The 12,156-nt window shown below is 44.0% G+C and overlaps 1 protein-coding gene across 2 annotated transcripts; it reads right to left on the bottom strand.

The window, feature by feature from the left end:
• Positions 1-1,250: 1,250 nt before the first annotated feature.
• Positions 1,251-12,132, bottom strand: LOC307091088 (uncharacterized protein). Of its 2 annotated transcripts, XM_079757956.1 has the most exons (10): positions 11,920-12,132; positions 11,078-11,199; positions 8,362-8,494; positions 7,936-8,035; positions 7,367-7,620; positions 5,940-6,073; positions 5,099-5,222; positions 4,738-4,837; positions 4,543-4,621; positions 1,251-3,843 (listed from the first exon to the last, which is right to left on the bottom strand). In XM_079757956.1, the coding sequence occupies exons 1-10, from the start codon at positions 11,981-11,983 to the stop codon at positions 3,748-3,750; spliced, it is 1,206 nt and encodes a 401-aa protein (XP_079614082.1). In that variant the 5' UTR covers positions 11,984-12,132; the 3' UTR covers positions 1,251-3,747. The 2 variants fall into 2 exon arrangements, with proteins under 2 accessions (XP_079614082.1, XP_079614083.1); XM_079757957.1 differs by lacking the exon at positions 11,920-12,132 and having other exon boundaries at positions 8,362-8,489; positions 11,078-11,200.
• Between the last annotated feature and the right edge of the window lie 24 nt (positions 12,133-12,156).

Below are 12,156 nucleotides of genomic sequence, written 5' to 3'. Positions count from 1 at the left end.
GGGGGGGGGGGGGGTTGATGGGTGTTAATAAATGTGTGAAACTAGCAAATACAACATTGTGTCTGGTTAAATATGTTAGCATCTGTATTTAATGGCCTTTGAGTTATTCAACAGCTTTATTTAATGTATGCATAATAATATGTCCTTAAATTAATAGGTTATGGATCAAAATGCCCCCTTCCCCCAATTCAAGGTGAAGTTTGGCTTAGACAAACCAAACGGGGGGTGGGGGGGTGTAGTTGAATATCGGATGTTTAACATATCAGCAAGATAATAGACTTGATTTAGCAATGATGGAGTTGAAAAGTAATTTATGTACAGTTGTGTTTATTCTGGTTATATTTGACTATTATTGGGTTAACAGTAACAACACTCTTGTGAAGATGGCATTGGCCACCCCCACTCAAGAATCGATCAAGATCCCCCATGGTGGGGGTCCCGGCCGGGTCGCGTGCGGCAGAACGAACCATGAAAGAATGAGACAAATTGACGAGACATTCAAATATTTTATTAATCTGGCATGACACAGAAAATACAAAGACAACATGCATTTACCATTTCACTGATATTTAATCGTATTATCGTACGCTCGCTCACTAAACCTATTTGTTTTTTTTCCCAAGAAATCGGTTGATTTCTGCCTCTCATTGGCTAAAATTCAACGAGAGCGTCCTAGACTCAGTCCTAGAACAGCATACGATTGGCTGGCTCTCGTGAGTCGTGACGTCTCTCAGTCGGTCCCTCCTCACCACTCACACAGTGAGTGAACGAACTGTCAGCGAGTCAGCGACTAGTGGGTCTGGGAGGAGTCGAGTCTGAGAACGAACGAGACGAACGAGGCGAACGAGACGAACTAGACGAACGAGAGAGAGGAACCAGTTCAGTTCGTTCGTCTTAACGATTCGTTCATTCGAACTGATTCGTTCGCGAACGAGTCATCTCTAGTTCAGACGCATTTAAATGGTTGCTGGCAGTGACAAGTATATCGCACAATTAAACGAGGATAAACGCTATGTATTTTTGTTTATTTATTTCGTATTGATAATAGTTGATTAATAGTTGGCAGATATATTCAAAAAAAATTTGACGGAGGGGCGGAGCCCTAGCGCCCTCTATTGACCGACCGCCACTGGCTAAAGCTGTAGCCTACAGCAGGGGTTTTCAAAGTATGAGAGCGAGCCCCCCCTCAGAGAACAAATTTCAGCTGAGCCCCCCCCCCCCCCTCCCCCCCAAGAAAAAAATGTTCTAAATCCCTGTGTTTTGAAAGATCTTTTAATTATTTTACACATTTTAAACATCTCTTATCATATTTTTTTGTAACATTTTAAACATTTTTGAAACATTCTAAACATCTTTGTGCGTTTTTAAACACATTTTAACATCTTTATCTAAGCATGTTTTTGCTTAACGTTTTTGAAATACATTTGAACATCTTAATCTGTAAACTGCCAGTTAAGCCTTTTTAGCTCACCTCAACTTTAGTGGGAGCAACGAGTTTGCGTAGCTGTGTTCGAAATCGTTCCCCATCACGGATATAATTGTTGCAATCTCTGCCTCCCCCTGGTGGCTTGTTTGGGAAAATATGTTTGTGTGGCTCATGGGTGTGACGAAAAAGAACAGGTGTGTTGTGGGTAGGAAGAACGTGTGACCGCGGGCGAATCAGTTGGAGTCATTGAAGGAATAAAGCCGAGTTCATTTTTCGTGCAACCAACCAACGTCTCCCTGTTTGTGCTTCGGCTATGTCAACCTGGACCGCTAGACAAACAAGTTACCTGCAACGAGCCAAGTAATTAGTAGAGACCAGCTCGCTCCCAACTACGGTTCGGAGCGTGGAAGCTGAGGAGGTAACATAGTGCACTATACAGGGTGCTCGCCATTTTGTAATGGTGTTCGAATTCTCAGTGGTAAATTTCACACACTATAAAGTAGACTTAAAATACCCAAAATTTGAGTGAACAGACGATGTTCCCTACATGTTACTCCCGTATACCACAATGCAATGCGGTCATGTTTTTCCGGAGGAGAAGAAGAAGCTGAATAATAACGAAAACGTATACATTTAATGATGGAGTCTCCGGCTTTCGTTTAGAAATGTCAAGAATTTATTTGGGATTTAACATAGAAAATATAACATTCAAAATTAATTAAAAAAAACTTGATCAAGGAAATGTAACATTCAACATCAATACAACCTCCAGCTTTCCTCGTGAGAGCCCGGTTTGTTTACATGATGTGGGCGCATCTGTCTGCGTCACACAAATACCCGGCGCATTCATGACGCAAATGACGTTAAGAAATGTTCAGCGTAGTGTCCGAATTTCGTTTGTTCGTTCCCTATATAGTGCACTATATCATCAACACAATTTAGGGAATAGTGAGTGAGTGAATAGGGAACGATTTCGAACACTTCGCTGTGAAGACGCACTGTGTCTGTTTTTTCTGTTACTTTTTCTGGTTTATTTTTTTCTCACGTCGCGCCCCCCCCCCCCCTCCCCGAAGAACTCTGGAGCCCCCCAGGGGAGGCGCGCCTCACAGTTTGAAAACCACTGTCCTAGAGTATTAACATGTGTAAATAAAAGCTAGGGTATGCAATAAGCGCACAGGCAGTCTGCGCGCAGGCTGGTAAACAGGCAGGTATGCCATCCAATCATTTACTTCCGGCCGAAAACAATTATTGTAATAGCAATAGACCTCTGAAGAATACGTCCCGCCTCTGAGGCTCCTGGTTCCATCGGTCAAATGTCTAAGGGAAATAACATGGGGTTTTTGAATGATCGTACATAACAAACTCTGTAGGTGGCGAAGAAGTAAAAGCTGCTCACGTTTTGAACTACAGACTTTTCCATCTAGATTCCACTTGGGTTTTGGATTGTCGGTGCCGTTAAAGTAGCATTTATAATCGGTTACTAGTAACCGATTATAAATGCCGTTAAAGTATACCTCGGAGGCGGGACTTCTTCAGAGGTCAATTTAATAAATACATTACCAAAAAAAGTGCTTTGCTTGCTCACGCAGCACCAGATTTCACACACAGCGGACACAAATGAACAAGTCTACACCTAAGAGATATTAAGAGAGTGCATGCACTCATCTCAGAGAAGTTCCCAACCGCTGCTTTGAATTTTGTTCCCCTTTTTATATAGGCAAGGCAAGGCAACTTTATTTATATAGCACTTTTCATACCCAAGGCAGACTCAAAGTGCTTCACATATAAACATTGACATACAGTGAAGTTAAATAAATCATAATTTATTTAACTTTATTAATAGAAAAGAAAACAAAGTGCAACGTATTTAAGATTTAGCAGAAAGCTAAAGCAAACATAAAAGTCTTCTGTCTTGTTTTAAAAGTGGTCAGAGTTGGGGCAAGTCTTAAATCCTCAGGGAGTTTATTCCAGTTATTTGTTGCATAGTAACTAAATCCTGCTTTCCCATGATTTGTGTTTACTCTGGGGATAATTAACAGAATGGTCTCAGAAGATCTTAGAAGGCTTATGTAGTAGAATCATATACGTAAAATATTTTGGCCCTCAACCATTTAGGGATTTATAGGTTAGCAACGTGACTTTAAAATCAATTCTCTGAAGCCAATGTAACGATTTTAGAATTGGTGTAATATGTTCAAATTTGTTGGTCTTTGTTAGAACTCTAGCAGAAGCATTCTGAACAAGCTAAAGTATATAGCTCTAAACATAGCTGCTACGGGGCAGACTCCCTCTTTGTCACAGACAACTTTGCGCTTTGTCCGTCATGACGACTTGTCTGATCTGGATTCAGGCTTGATGTCAAACCTGACGTTTTGTGGCTCCTCTTCCGGCGCAGGAATATAAATCGCCTTGTGAATCTGGTGAGCACCAAATATAATTCAGAAATAAACAATAAATACAGACATAAATAACCAAGCTGGGTTTAACTCATAATTTCAATACATTTTTAAAGTAAGATATTTGTTGCAATGTACATTTCCAAGTAATTGAAATGTATTGGATATAAGCCTGTTCGATATAGGGTGAGAGCTAGAGAAGACATTTTGGCAAAACGTTTTGGCAGACATTTTGGCAAAACACGAATGCTTCTAAAAGGAAATAACGACCCTAACTTTCATAGGGAATTACAGAAATATAGACATGATGTTAAATGTATGAAAAACAAATCCACTTCCACTTAAAACAATGAGCAACATTAAATCAACGCGTTTAACCAATCTATTGAGCACCGTTATTCCATCATGTACACCCCCCACAACGGTCGTCTCCCCTGATCTCTGCGTGGGTTTTGCGCAAGGCTCTTGAGCCATCAGCACTTCTGTTATCTGCCTGTTGCACAATTAACACATCCTCCCCCTACCTGTCCACCAACGCTATTACGCCTCTACGTCCACATTAGGCCAGACTCTCACTCACTATCTGCATTGTTCCTGCGGATAGCAGGAAGCCGTACAGAGTTGCCCCTAAACACACGATGTGTCCAAGGGAGGTTCTCGGTCACCGGTGGTGACGGTCAGCCTCTCAGCTGAGCACATTCCCCAACAGACCGGTCTTACCTTATCGTTTTTGTCCTTCAGCATGTCCGGGAGGAAGTCCTGAGGCGCTGGAACCTGCGGGAAGATGCTCTCGTTGTACCTGAAAGGAACGGAGGCCGATGGTGAAATGTTTCGTTTCACAAAAATGTGAAACGTCAGATTTAACGACTATTCTAAAAGGGAGATGTATACACTCCCACAGTTGATTTGACATACCTCCTGAAACAGACAAAGGCCACCACTACGATAACAACCACCGCCCCTGGAATGAGGGTGCAGGCCAAGATCAGCGCCGTGTGAGGGTTTGTGTTTTTACCTGCGCACGCAATTCATTAACACAATGAAAACGTCAATACCAATTTACAATCACAATCTTTGCACAAAAAGACAGAGTAGATCGCAGCAACATCTGTCTTGCAATTTTTAAATGACCACAGACTGTTAAGATCCTAATATTTATCATAACATAAACAGGCATTGTGGTGACTGAACCTCTTGAATAGTTATGCTATATATAGAGACATCTTGGAAGATGTATTTAGTATGATCAGATGGAGGAGAGACGGGTTAGCCGTACCGTACACTCTGTATGGCCCTGGGAGGCTCTCTTCATGCCCTTCGCGGCGCTTGGCCTTCATGGTGATGTTAAAGGCACAGTGATCCAACGTCAGAACTGTGTGGTTGATTCTACGAGGCATAATCTGGGAGGGAACGGAAAGTTTAAACAGTTAGCGTGTTGTCTCTGGGCCACCTAGTGGCGGATTGGCTCCAAGCTAGCTGAGTGGGGCAACTGAATGCAGAATCTGCTTTCAAATGCCCCACTCAGCTAGCTTGGAACCAATACGGCCACTAGGTTTTGGGTTTCAAACCAATATGGCCTCTAGGATATGGGTTTCAAACCAGTACGGACACTAGATGAATGAAGCGGCTACACCCCGAGCATCAAAGAACAACGCAAGATGGAATGCCAACAAAGGCAAGGCCCAGGAAGGCAATAGTGATACGGGAGGTCCACAGAGCCGCAGAGCCACCAACAAAACCCAGCTCCGCCGGATAGGATGCTAACAATGGTGGGGCCAACAATGGTGGGGCCAACAATGGTGGAGCTACCCACGGTGGAGCTACCTACGATGGTGCTACCCACGGTGGAGCTACCCAGGGTGAAGCTAACAAAGGTGAAGATAACAATGGTGGTGCTAACAATGGTGAAGCTAACAATTGTGAAGATAACAATGGTGATGCCAACAATGGCCCCCACACACACCTCATTTTAATTTAATAATTCAAATTGAGCTAGAGCCGGATCCCAATTATGAGGGTCCCTTTTATTGGGTCTGACACATTACACACACAGGCTGTGGTTGAAGGGCTCTGGCAGGAGAAGCAGTATGCCGAGGCCCTGTGGGTGAAGGAGTCACCTTGTTCTCTCTCTTCCCACACTTTGTGTAATCCAGAATGTAATCCCAGGCATGTGGTAGGTCTACGGGCGTCCAATTTATGGTGAGTTTGTGGTTGTCCTCTTTCCCGGTCCAGGTCAGGGCAGGAGGTTGCACTGCAGGAAGGGGGGGGGGGGGGGGGGAGAGAGAGAGAGAGAGTCAGGGATAGCTTGTACATCGACCCACTAGTGGTCCTTTTCCACACACGTGCTGCACTCGGTCTGACTCGGCCGGGCACACCAGCCCGGGGGTTTTACGTGTCCAGTACGATCGGGCTACACCTGTCTCCAGTCGATGAGACATTAACACGCACACACTTATAAGTGCTTAAGTTTAAGAGGGACCTACACAATTACATCCTCCATGATGAGTCCAGTTTGACGTTCAACCGGCCGGTTCCCCCGTTTTTGCTTACCTATCTCAAGAATTGATTGAGAGACAATTTATGTCTTGTTTGCTCGTCAGACAATGTTCCACACAAAAACCGAACCGGTAGACATCTTGTTGTCGATGTGAAAAAGCAGTGTTTCCCCCAACACTGTATGGTTAAGGCGGCCGCCATAACAACAATAGGGCCCCGCCTTGACAACCAATGTATAAAAATATATATAGATATTATGCATTAACAAAGTACAAAACTCTCGTAGGGAAAAAAAACATACTTCCATTAAGTACAAAAAATAAAGATAAATAATGCATCGTAATACTGTTCAAAACAATAGTGGATCCATAAAGCTTTTTGAATGGAATTGAAACGGCAGCATCAGTTTGTTGTATATTTCATTGCGAACTGAAACCCTCACCAAAGACCGCAGGGCCACGAGACAAAACTGAAAAGCAATCTGCTCTTTCTTTCGAAATGTGCAATTTGATCAGGAACAAGAAGTTTAAGGGAAGACGATGACGAGTTGGCGATTACCAAAATACCCCCAAAAGAAACACTGTCACATTTTTTCTAGACACAATATTAGACACACTGTTGCAAATAATAATGACATAATGAGGAAGCAAAACAATTTTTTGTGTGTCTGTGAATGTGTGTGTGTCTTTATCCGTGTGTGTCTTAGGTGGGCAGTATTAACGACGAAAATTTAGCGTCAAACGATCATAAAATTAACATAGTCTAGTTTACAGAATTTTTTTTATGTTTTATAGAAAGGGCAGCACAGCTGAATACCTATCTGTATATTATTTTAGATTGGATTCTTTCTGACCATTTTGTGTATTTTTCTATGGTGAAATTTCAAAGTTCTCAGTTACAAAGTTTTTTTTGGGAGAGACATACTTAATAAATACAACATGTTTTCAAACTCAAAAATAATCGTTTGAATAATCGTGATTTCAATATTGACCAAAATAATCGTGATTATGATTTTCCCCATAATCGAGCAGCCCTAACCTCCACCCACTGTGTTCTGTTGGCGTTGTCTCAAAGGTGTTCCTGGCCAGGGTGCCGTCGACGGTGCTGTTGAACAGGAACCAGACATTGAGGCAGAAGAAGCCATACTCTGTGTAGCTTCCACAACGCAGGTCGTGGCGCAGGGCGCAGCCCGTCCTGCTGCCGTTGGCGTCGGTTTGGTACGCGGGACACTCCACTAGGTCAAAGGTCGTGGTACAGTTTTCCTTGGGTATGAAGGCTTGGGACCCGGACGTATCCACCACCCTGGGAGAAAACATTCATATTCAATCATTTCAGCTTTTTGTTTTGAATCTTGCTGAGAAGAAAACATGGCCGTCAGTCCAAAAACATCAACAAAGGGGCATCATGTTATGGGGAATGGCTATAAACAGTATAAGTGTACAGTTATACAGTGATACAGTATGTATAAGTATACAGTGATACAGTATGTGTATCCATACGGTGTAAGCCTCAACTAACGCCCTTAACTAGGATGGATTCACTTCTGACCCCGCCCCCCATCCACCAGCTTTTCCAGCCGCTGGCATAAACAGGAAGTGGAGTAGTGAAACACCGTACCAGTAGTACAAGTGGATGTCCGCTACTTGCGGGGCAGGCCGCCAGGTGCAGTTAAGTGAGGTTCTGGAGTGAAGAGCGCACTTGAAGTCCTTGACTAGCTCTGTCATGTGAAAACACACACACACACACACACTATTATTTTCTATTGTGTTCTATTCTATCATATTCAGCTTCACTCTGTTCTGTTGCATATATCTATGCATACCTATATCCAGTACACACCAGCAAAGGTAGCCCCAAAAACCAAAACACACACACACACACACACACACACACACACACACACACACACACACACACTAGCATCACCAAAATAGCTCTTTTGCCCTGGAGGCTAATACAGCTGTGAGTAGTGCACGTGGTTGATGGCATCGCCGCGTGGTTGCGATTCATTACGGTTCATCCACGGGGGAGACATGAGGCTACCTGGGAAAGTCAGGTTCGGGAACACTTGCGCACTCGTCAGCCCCGCACAACGGGCAGACAGATTCAACTTCAGCAGCCCCCCCTGCATGGCAACGTAACTGTACCTCACGGTGTCACTCAGGAACCTGCTGTCCTGACGGAAATAAAACAGAATAGTGAAGAATAGAACGGATTACAATGGAACTGAGTAGGAAAATACATTGTGTGTGTGTGTGTGTGTATGTGTTTGTGTTTGTGTGTGTGTGTTAAAGGTCCCATGGCATGCTATTTTATGGATGCTTTAATATAGATATTAGTAGGCCCCAAACACAGTATTTGAAGACGTTCCCGAAATTCAGCCGTGGTGCAGAATTAAAGCCACTACGAACCAGTCGCACATTGAGCTTTCCAAAAATGCGCCGTTTCGGTGTCTGCAGCTTTAATGCAAATGAGGAGGAGAAGCAGGTCAAGGAGGAGGGTGGGGGTGTGGCCCTGAGCAGCTTGCAGCCACGGTACCATGCGCTCTGTTTACAGTGGATGTATCGCAATGGCGAGGCGCACACAGCCTTTAGCAGTGTTCTGTAAATATTCTAGAACACACGGGAGTCCTGGAGCTCTATATCTAAATAATATCATATTATACATAGATATCTATATCATATAATATATATTATCACGGCCAAAAGCTATGTGAGCCTCCAGACGATATTAATCTCAAACGACCGCGTCGGGTTCTCCGACGTCTCTGGTTCTTCCACATCCACATCAATCTGAAGTAGACTGAACCACGACATGGAGGAGAAAGGGATTGTTGCCCGCTATTGTTGAGCACGATTGTCTCCCGCCGGAGCCTCGCTGCCGAGCGGTCAGCGCTTAGGCACCACCGCCTCCTGCAGCGGTGGGCGGTGGTCCCTCGGCAGCTGGAAGCGGGGCTCAAGCGGGAGACATTTGCGGGCAACCATCCCTTTCTCCTCCATGTCGTGGTTCATGTACTTCAGGGAGTCAAAGCCAAAGTTCCTTTCCCCAATTCATTCTCAACCATGGCTGAGATAACCCCCACTACGAGTCTCGTTGTGGAAATACCAGAGACGAGAGTCCGACGTGTTATGCGCCATAACACCAACAGCAGAACGGTTATCCAAATAACAAGGAAGTGTACAACCCTTGCGTTACAGTCCTGGAGCTCTATATCTAAATAATATCATATAATACATAGATATCTATATTAAAATACATATTATCACGGCCAAAAGCTGTTTGCGCCTCCAGACGACATTATGAATCACAAACGACTTCGTCTGGTTCTCCGACGTCTCTGGTTCTTCCACTTCCACATCAAGAGATAACCCCAATTACAGGCTCGTTGTGGAAATACAAGAGACCTCAAAGAACCGACGTGTTATGCACCATAACACCAACAGCAAACACTTGCGATACAGTGTGTGTAATCACACACACACACATGTGGCGCTCTCACGGTCGTGTCTCATTGGCGGGCCAAATTCTCTGGGCGGGCAAGGCAGAGAAAGGGGTGGAGCTTAGATCCTTTACGACGACATATGGGACCACATTTCAAATCAGCGTGCTTGAGCTTCCGTTTTTTCAAAGGCGAGCAGAACACCTAGTGCTCGTTTTACACCGAACACAAGTTTTAGCCACTGGGGGACCATAGGCAGGCTAAGGGAACTCATATTTCTGTTAGAAAACCTCATAAAGTGAGATTTTCATGCAATGGGACCTTTAAATAGCGCCTGGGAAAATGCAGGAAGGATGTGTTTTCTGTGGATGGGACACACTTTGCATGAAAACCTGTTTTGATGTAATGCAAAGTATATAGGCCAGGGAAAAAAAACAACTGCTACGCCTACCCCCTGCCAAAACCATTAAAAAAAACTAACTTTGGAAGGAACTTTAACTTTTAATGAGCTGGAATCTATAACTATCCAGTAGTTACACAACTATCCAACTATCCACTTCAGTTGCAGCGATTGAGATGGCAGTAACCATTCACTGTTGGTTTTAGGGTTTTGATCTAAACATGATTGTCTAACCTTCAAGAGATGTTTTACTAGGTCATGGCTTTTGTAACAGAACAATACAGAATCTTTGAAGGGGTTGGCCGAACCAGGGGCGTAGGAATGAGTCTAACATTGGGGGGGACACATATCGGAAACCTGACAGATCCGTTAATGGTTTGAACAGAAATATGTCATAAATAAACTACACTGAAAAAATTCACAAATATATTTTATTCTACTAAAAAGATACATTTGTAAATGTAAAGGAAAACACATTTTGAATGGCAGTAATGAACTGATAAATATCAAATCAATTCTTTAATTGCTCAATCATCCAGATTTTTAGAATAAGATGCGGTGACAAGACGCTGTGTTGCGCTTTCAAAATAAAATAAAATATTTTTCTCCCCGGTATAATTTCTAGGTGGGACAAATGCGCCTGTCTCCAATATTGGAGGGGACACGTCCCCTCCGTCCCTCCCGGTTCCTACGCCCTTGGGCCGAACACATCATTTGTATTGAGATCGCTCGTCTTAATAACCATCTGGTACCAGAAACATGAACCCCCATCACTCATCACCTACGTTATGTGGAAGTCCCTACTGTGTATAGGATTCACTGTTATGTGTAGGCTACGCCCAAGGGCCATAGCTTCACTTCCACATTGTACCGCTGTCCCTCTGCCCCTAAATCTACCCCCACGTATATCCCTCACTCACTTCATTCATTTCAGCCACTGAATATTGGCAGGAGTGAGTCTCCACAGGGGGGGTCCAGGACATCTTATAACAGAAGTCCGTCACCCAGGACAGGTTCACGTTGGCTGGCGGTGGGAGCTGGCCTGTGGAGGGACAGGAAAGGGTTGAACCTGACAGCCCCACTGAGAGGATGGCGCATCGACAAGGTTGACAGCCTCTGACAGCGACATGAGAATTTCAACAAACTAAAAAGTGCTTCTAAAATAAATGTCGTACCCTGGCTTTAATGGAATTGATCAATTTGATTGTCCAACTACCAGAGCAAAAAGACGAAAAAGAGACAGAGATATAGGTCAATCATCCTTTGAAAGATATAATAAATATGAGACACAGAGAGACACAGAGACAGACACACAGGAGGACACACAGAGAGACAGAAACACAGAGAGAGACAGAGACAGACACAAAGAGGGACAGAGACACAGAGACAGACACAGAGACAGACACACAGAGAGACACAGAGACAGACACACAGGGGGACACACAGAGAGACACAGACACAGAGAGACACAGACACAGAGAGAGACAGAGAGACACACAGAGAGACACAAAGACAGACACACAGAGAGACAGAGACACAGAGAGAGACAGACGGAGAGAGACACACAGAGAGACGAGAGTATTGTGTATCAACGAGTGGTGCTTGGGGCGGGATAAGAGGTCTTCAGATGAAGGGCCATGTCTTCCCAACGGATTGTCTATCGCGACTCTGATCGCGTCCCGACAGTTACACGACAAAAATCACTTTAATAAAAAAATACAGTTTAATCACGCCTGCTAATAAGTTTGGTATCGTTTCTTACCCGCTTGACATTGACCTAAGGGAGCGATCCATAATAACGCGAACAATTTTAAAAGTGTGATCATCTCCGTAGGCTTTGTGGTGTCCTGTCAGGGTTTTGGTATATTCCGTTTACCGTCGGTCCAGAAAACTCGAATCCCATTCACACGAAGCACTGTTCGGAATGTGATGGGAACGTGAGGAGGAAGCGTGTGGAGGAGGGCGGAGTTTGGGAGGGCATTACTGTAAGTTATGGTTA

The sequence above is a fragment of the Pollachius pollachius genome (genome assembly GCF_949987615.1).
Source record: "Pollachius pollachius genome assembly, chromosome: 20".
NCBI lineage: Eukaryota > Metazoa > Chordata > Actinopteri > Gadiformes > Gadidae > Pollachius > Pollachius pollachius.
The sequence above is the reverse complement of the archived record's forward strand: the minus strand, read 5'-3'. Positions and strand labels throughout refer to the sequence as shown.

Excerpts from the sequence above, each read along its gene's own strand:
- LOC307091088 (XM_079757956.1), bottom strand. The coding sequence starts at position 11,983 with ATGATCACACTTTTAAAATTGTTCGCGTTATTATGGATCGCTCCCTTA. Across the intron at positions 11,200-11,919 it reads CTTAGGTCAATGTCAAGCGG|GCCAGCTCCCACCGCCAGCC; the intron begins GTAAGAAACGAT and ends GTCCCTCCACAG. Across the intron at positions 7,621-7,935 it reads GACATCCACTTGTACTACTG|GGTGGTGGATACGTCCGGGT; the intron begins GTACGGTGTTTC and ends GTTTTCTCCCAG.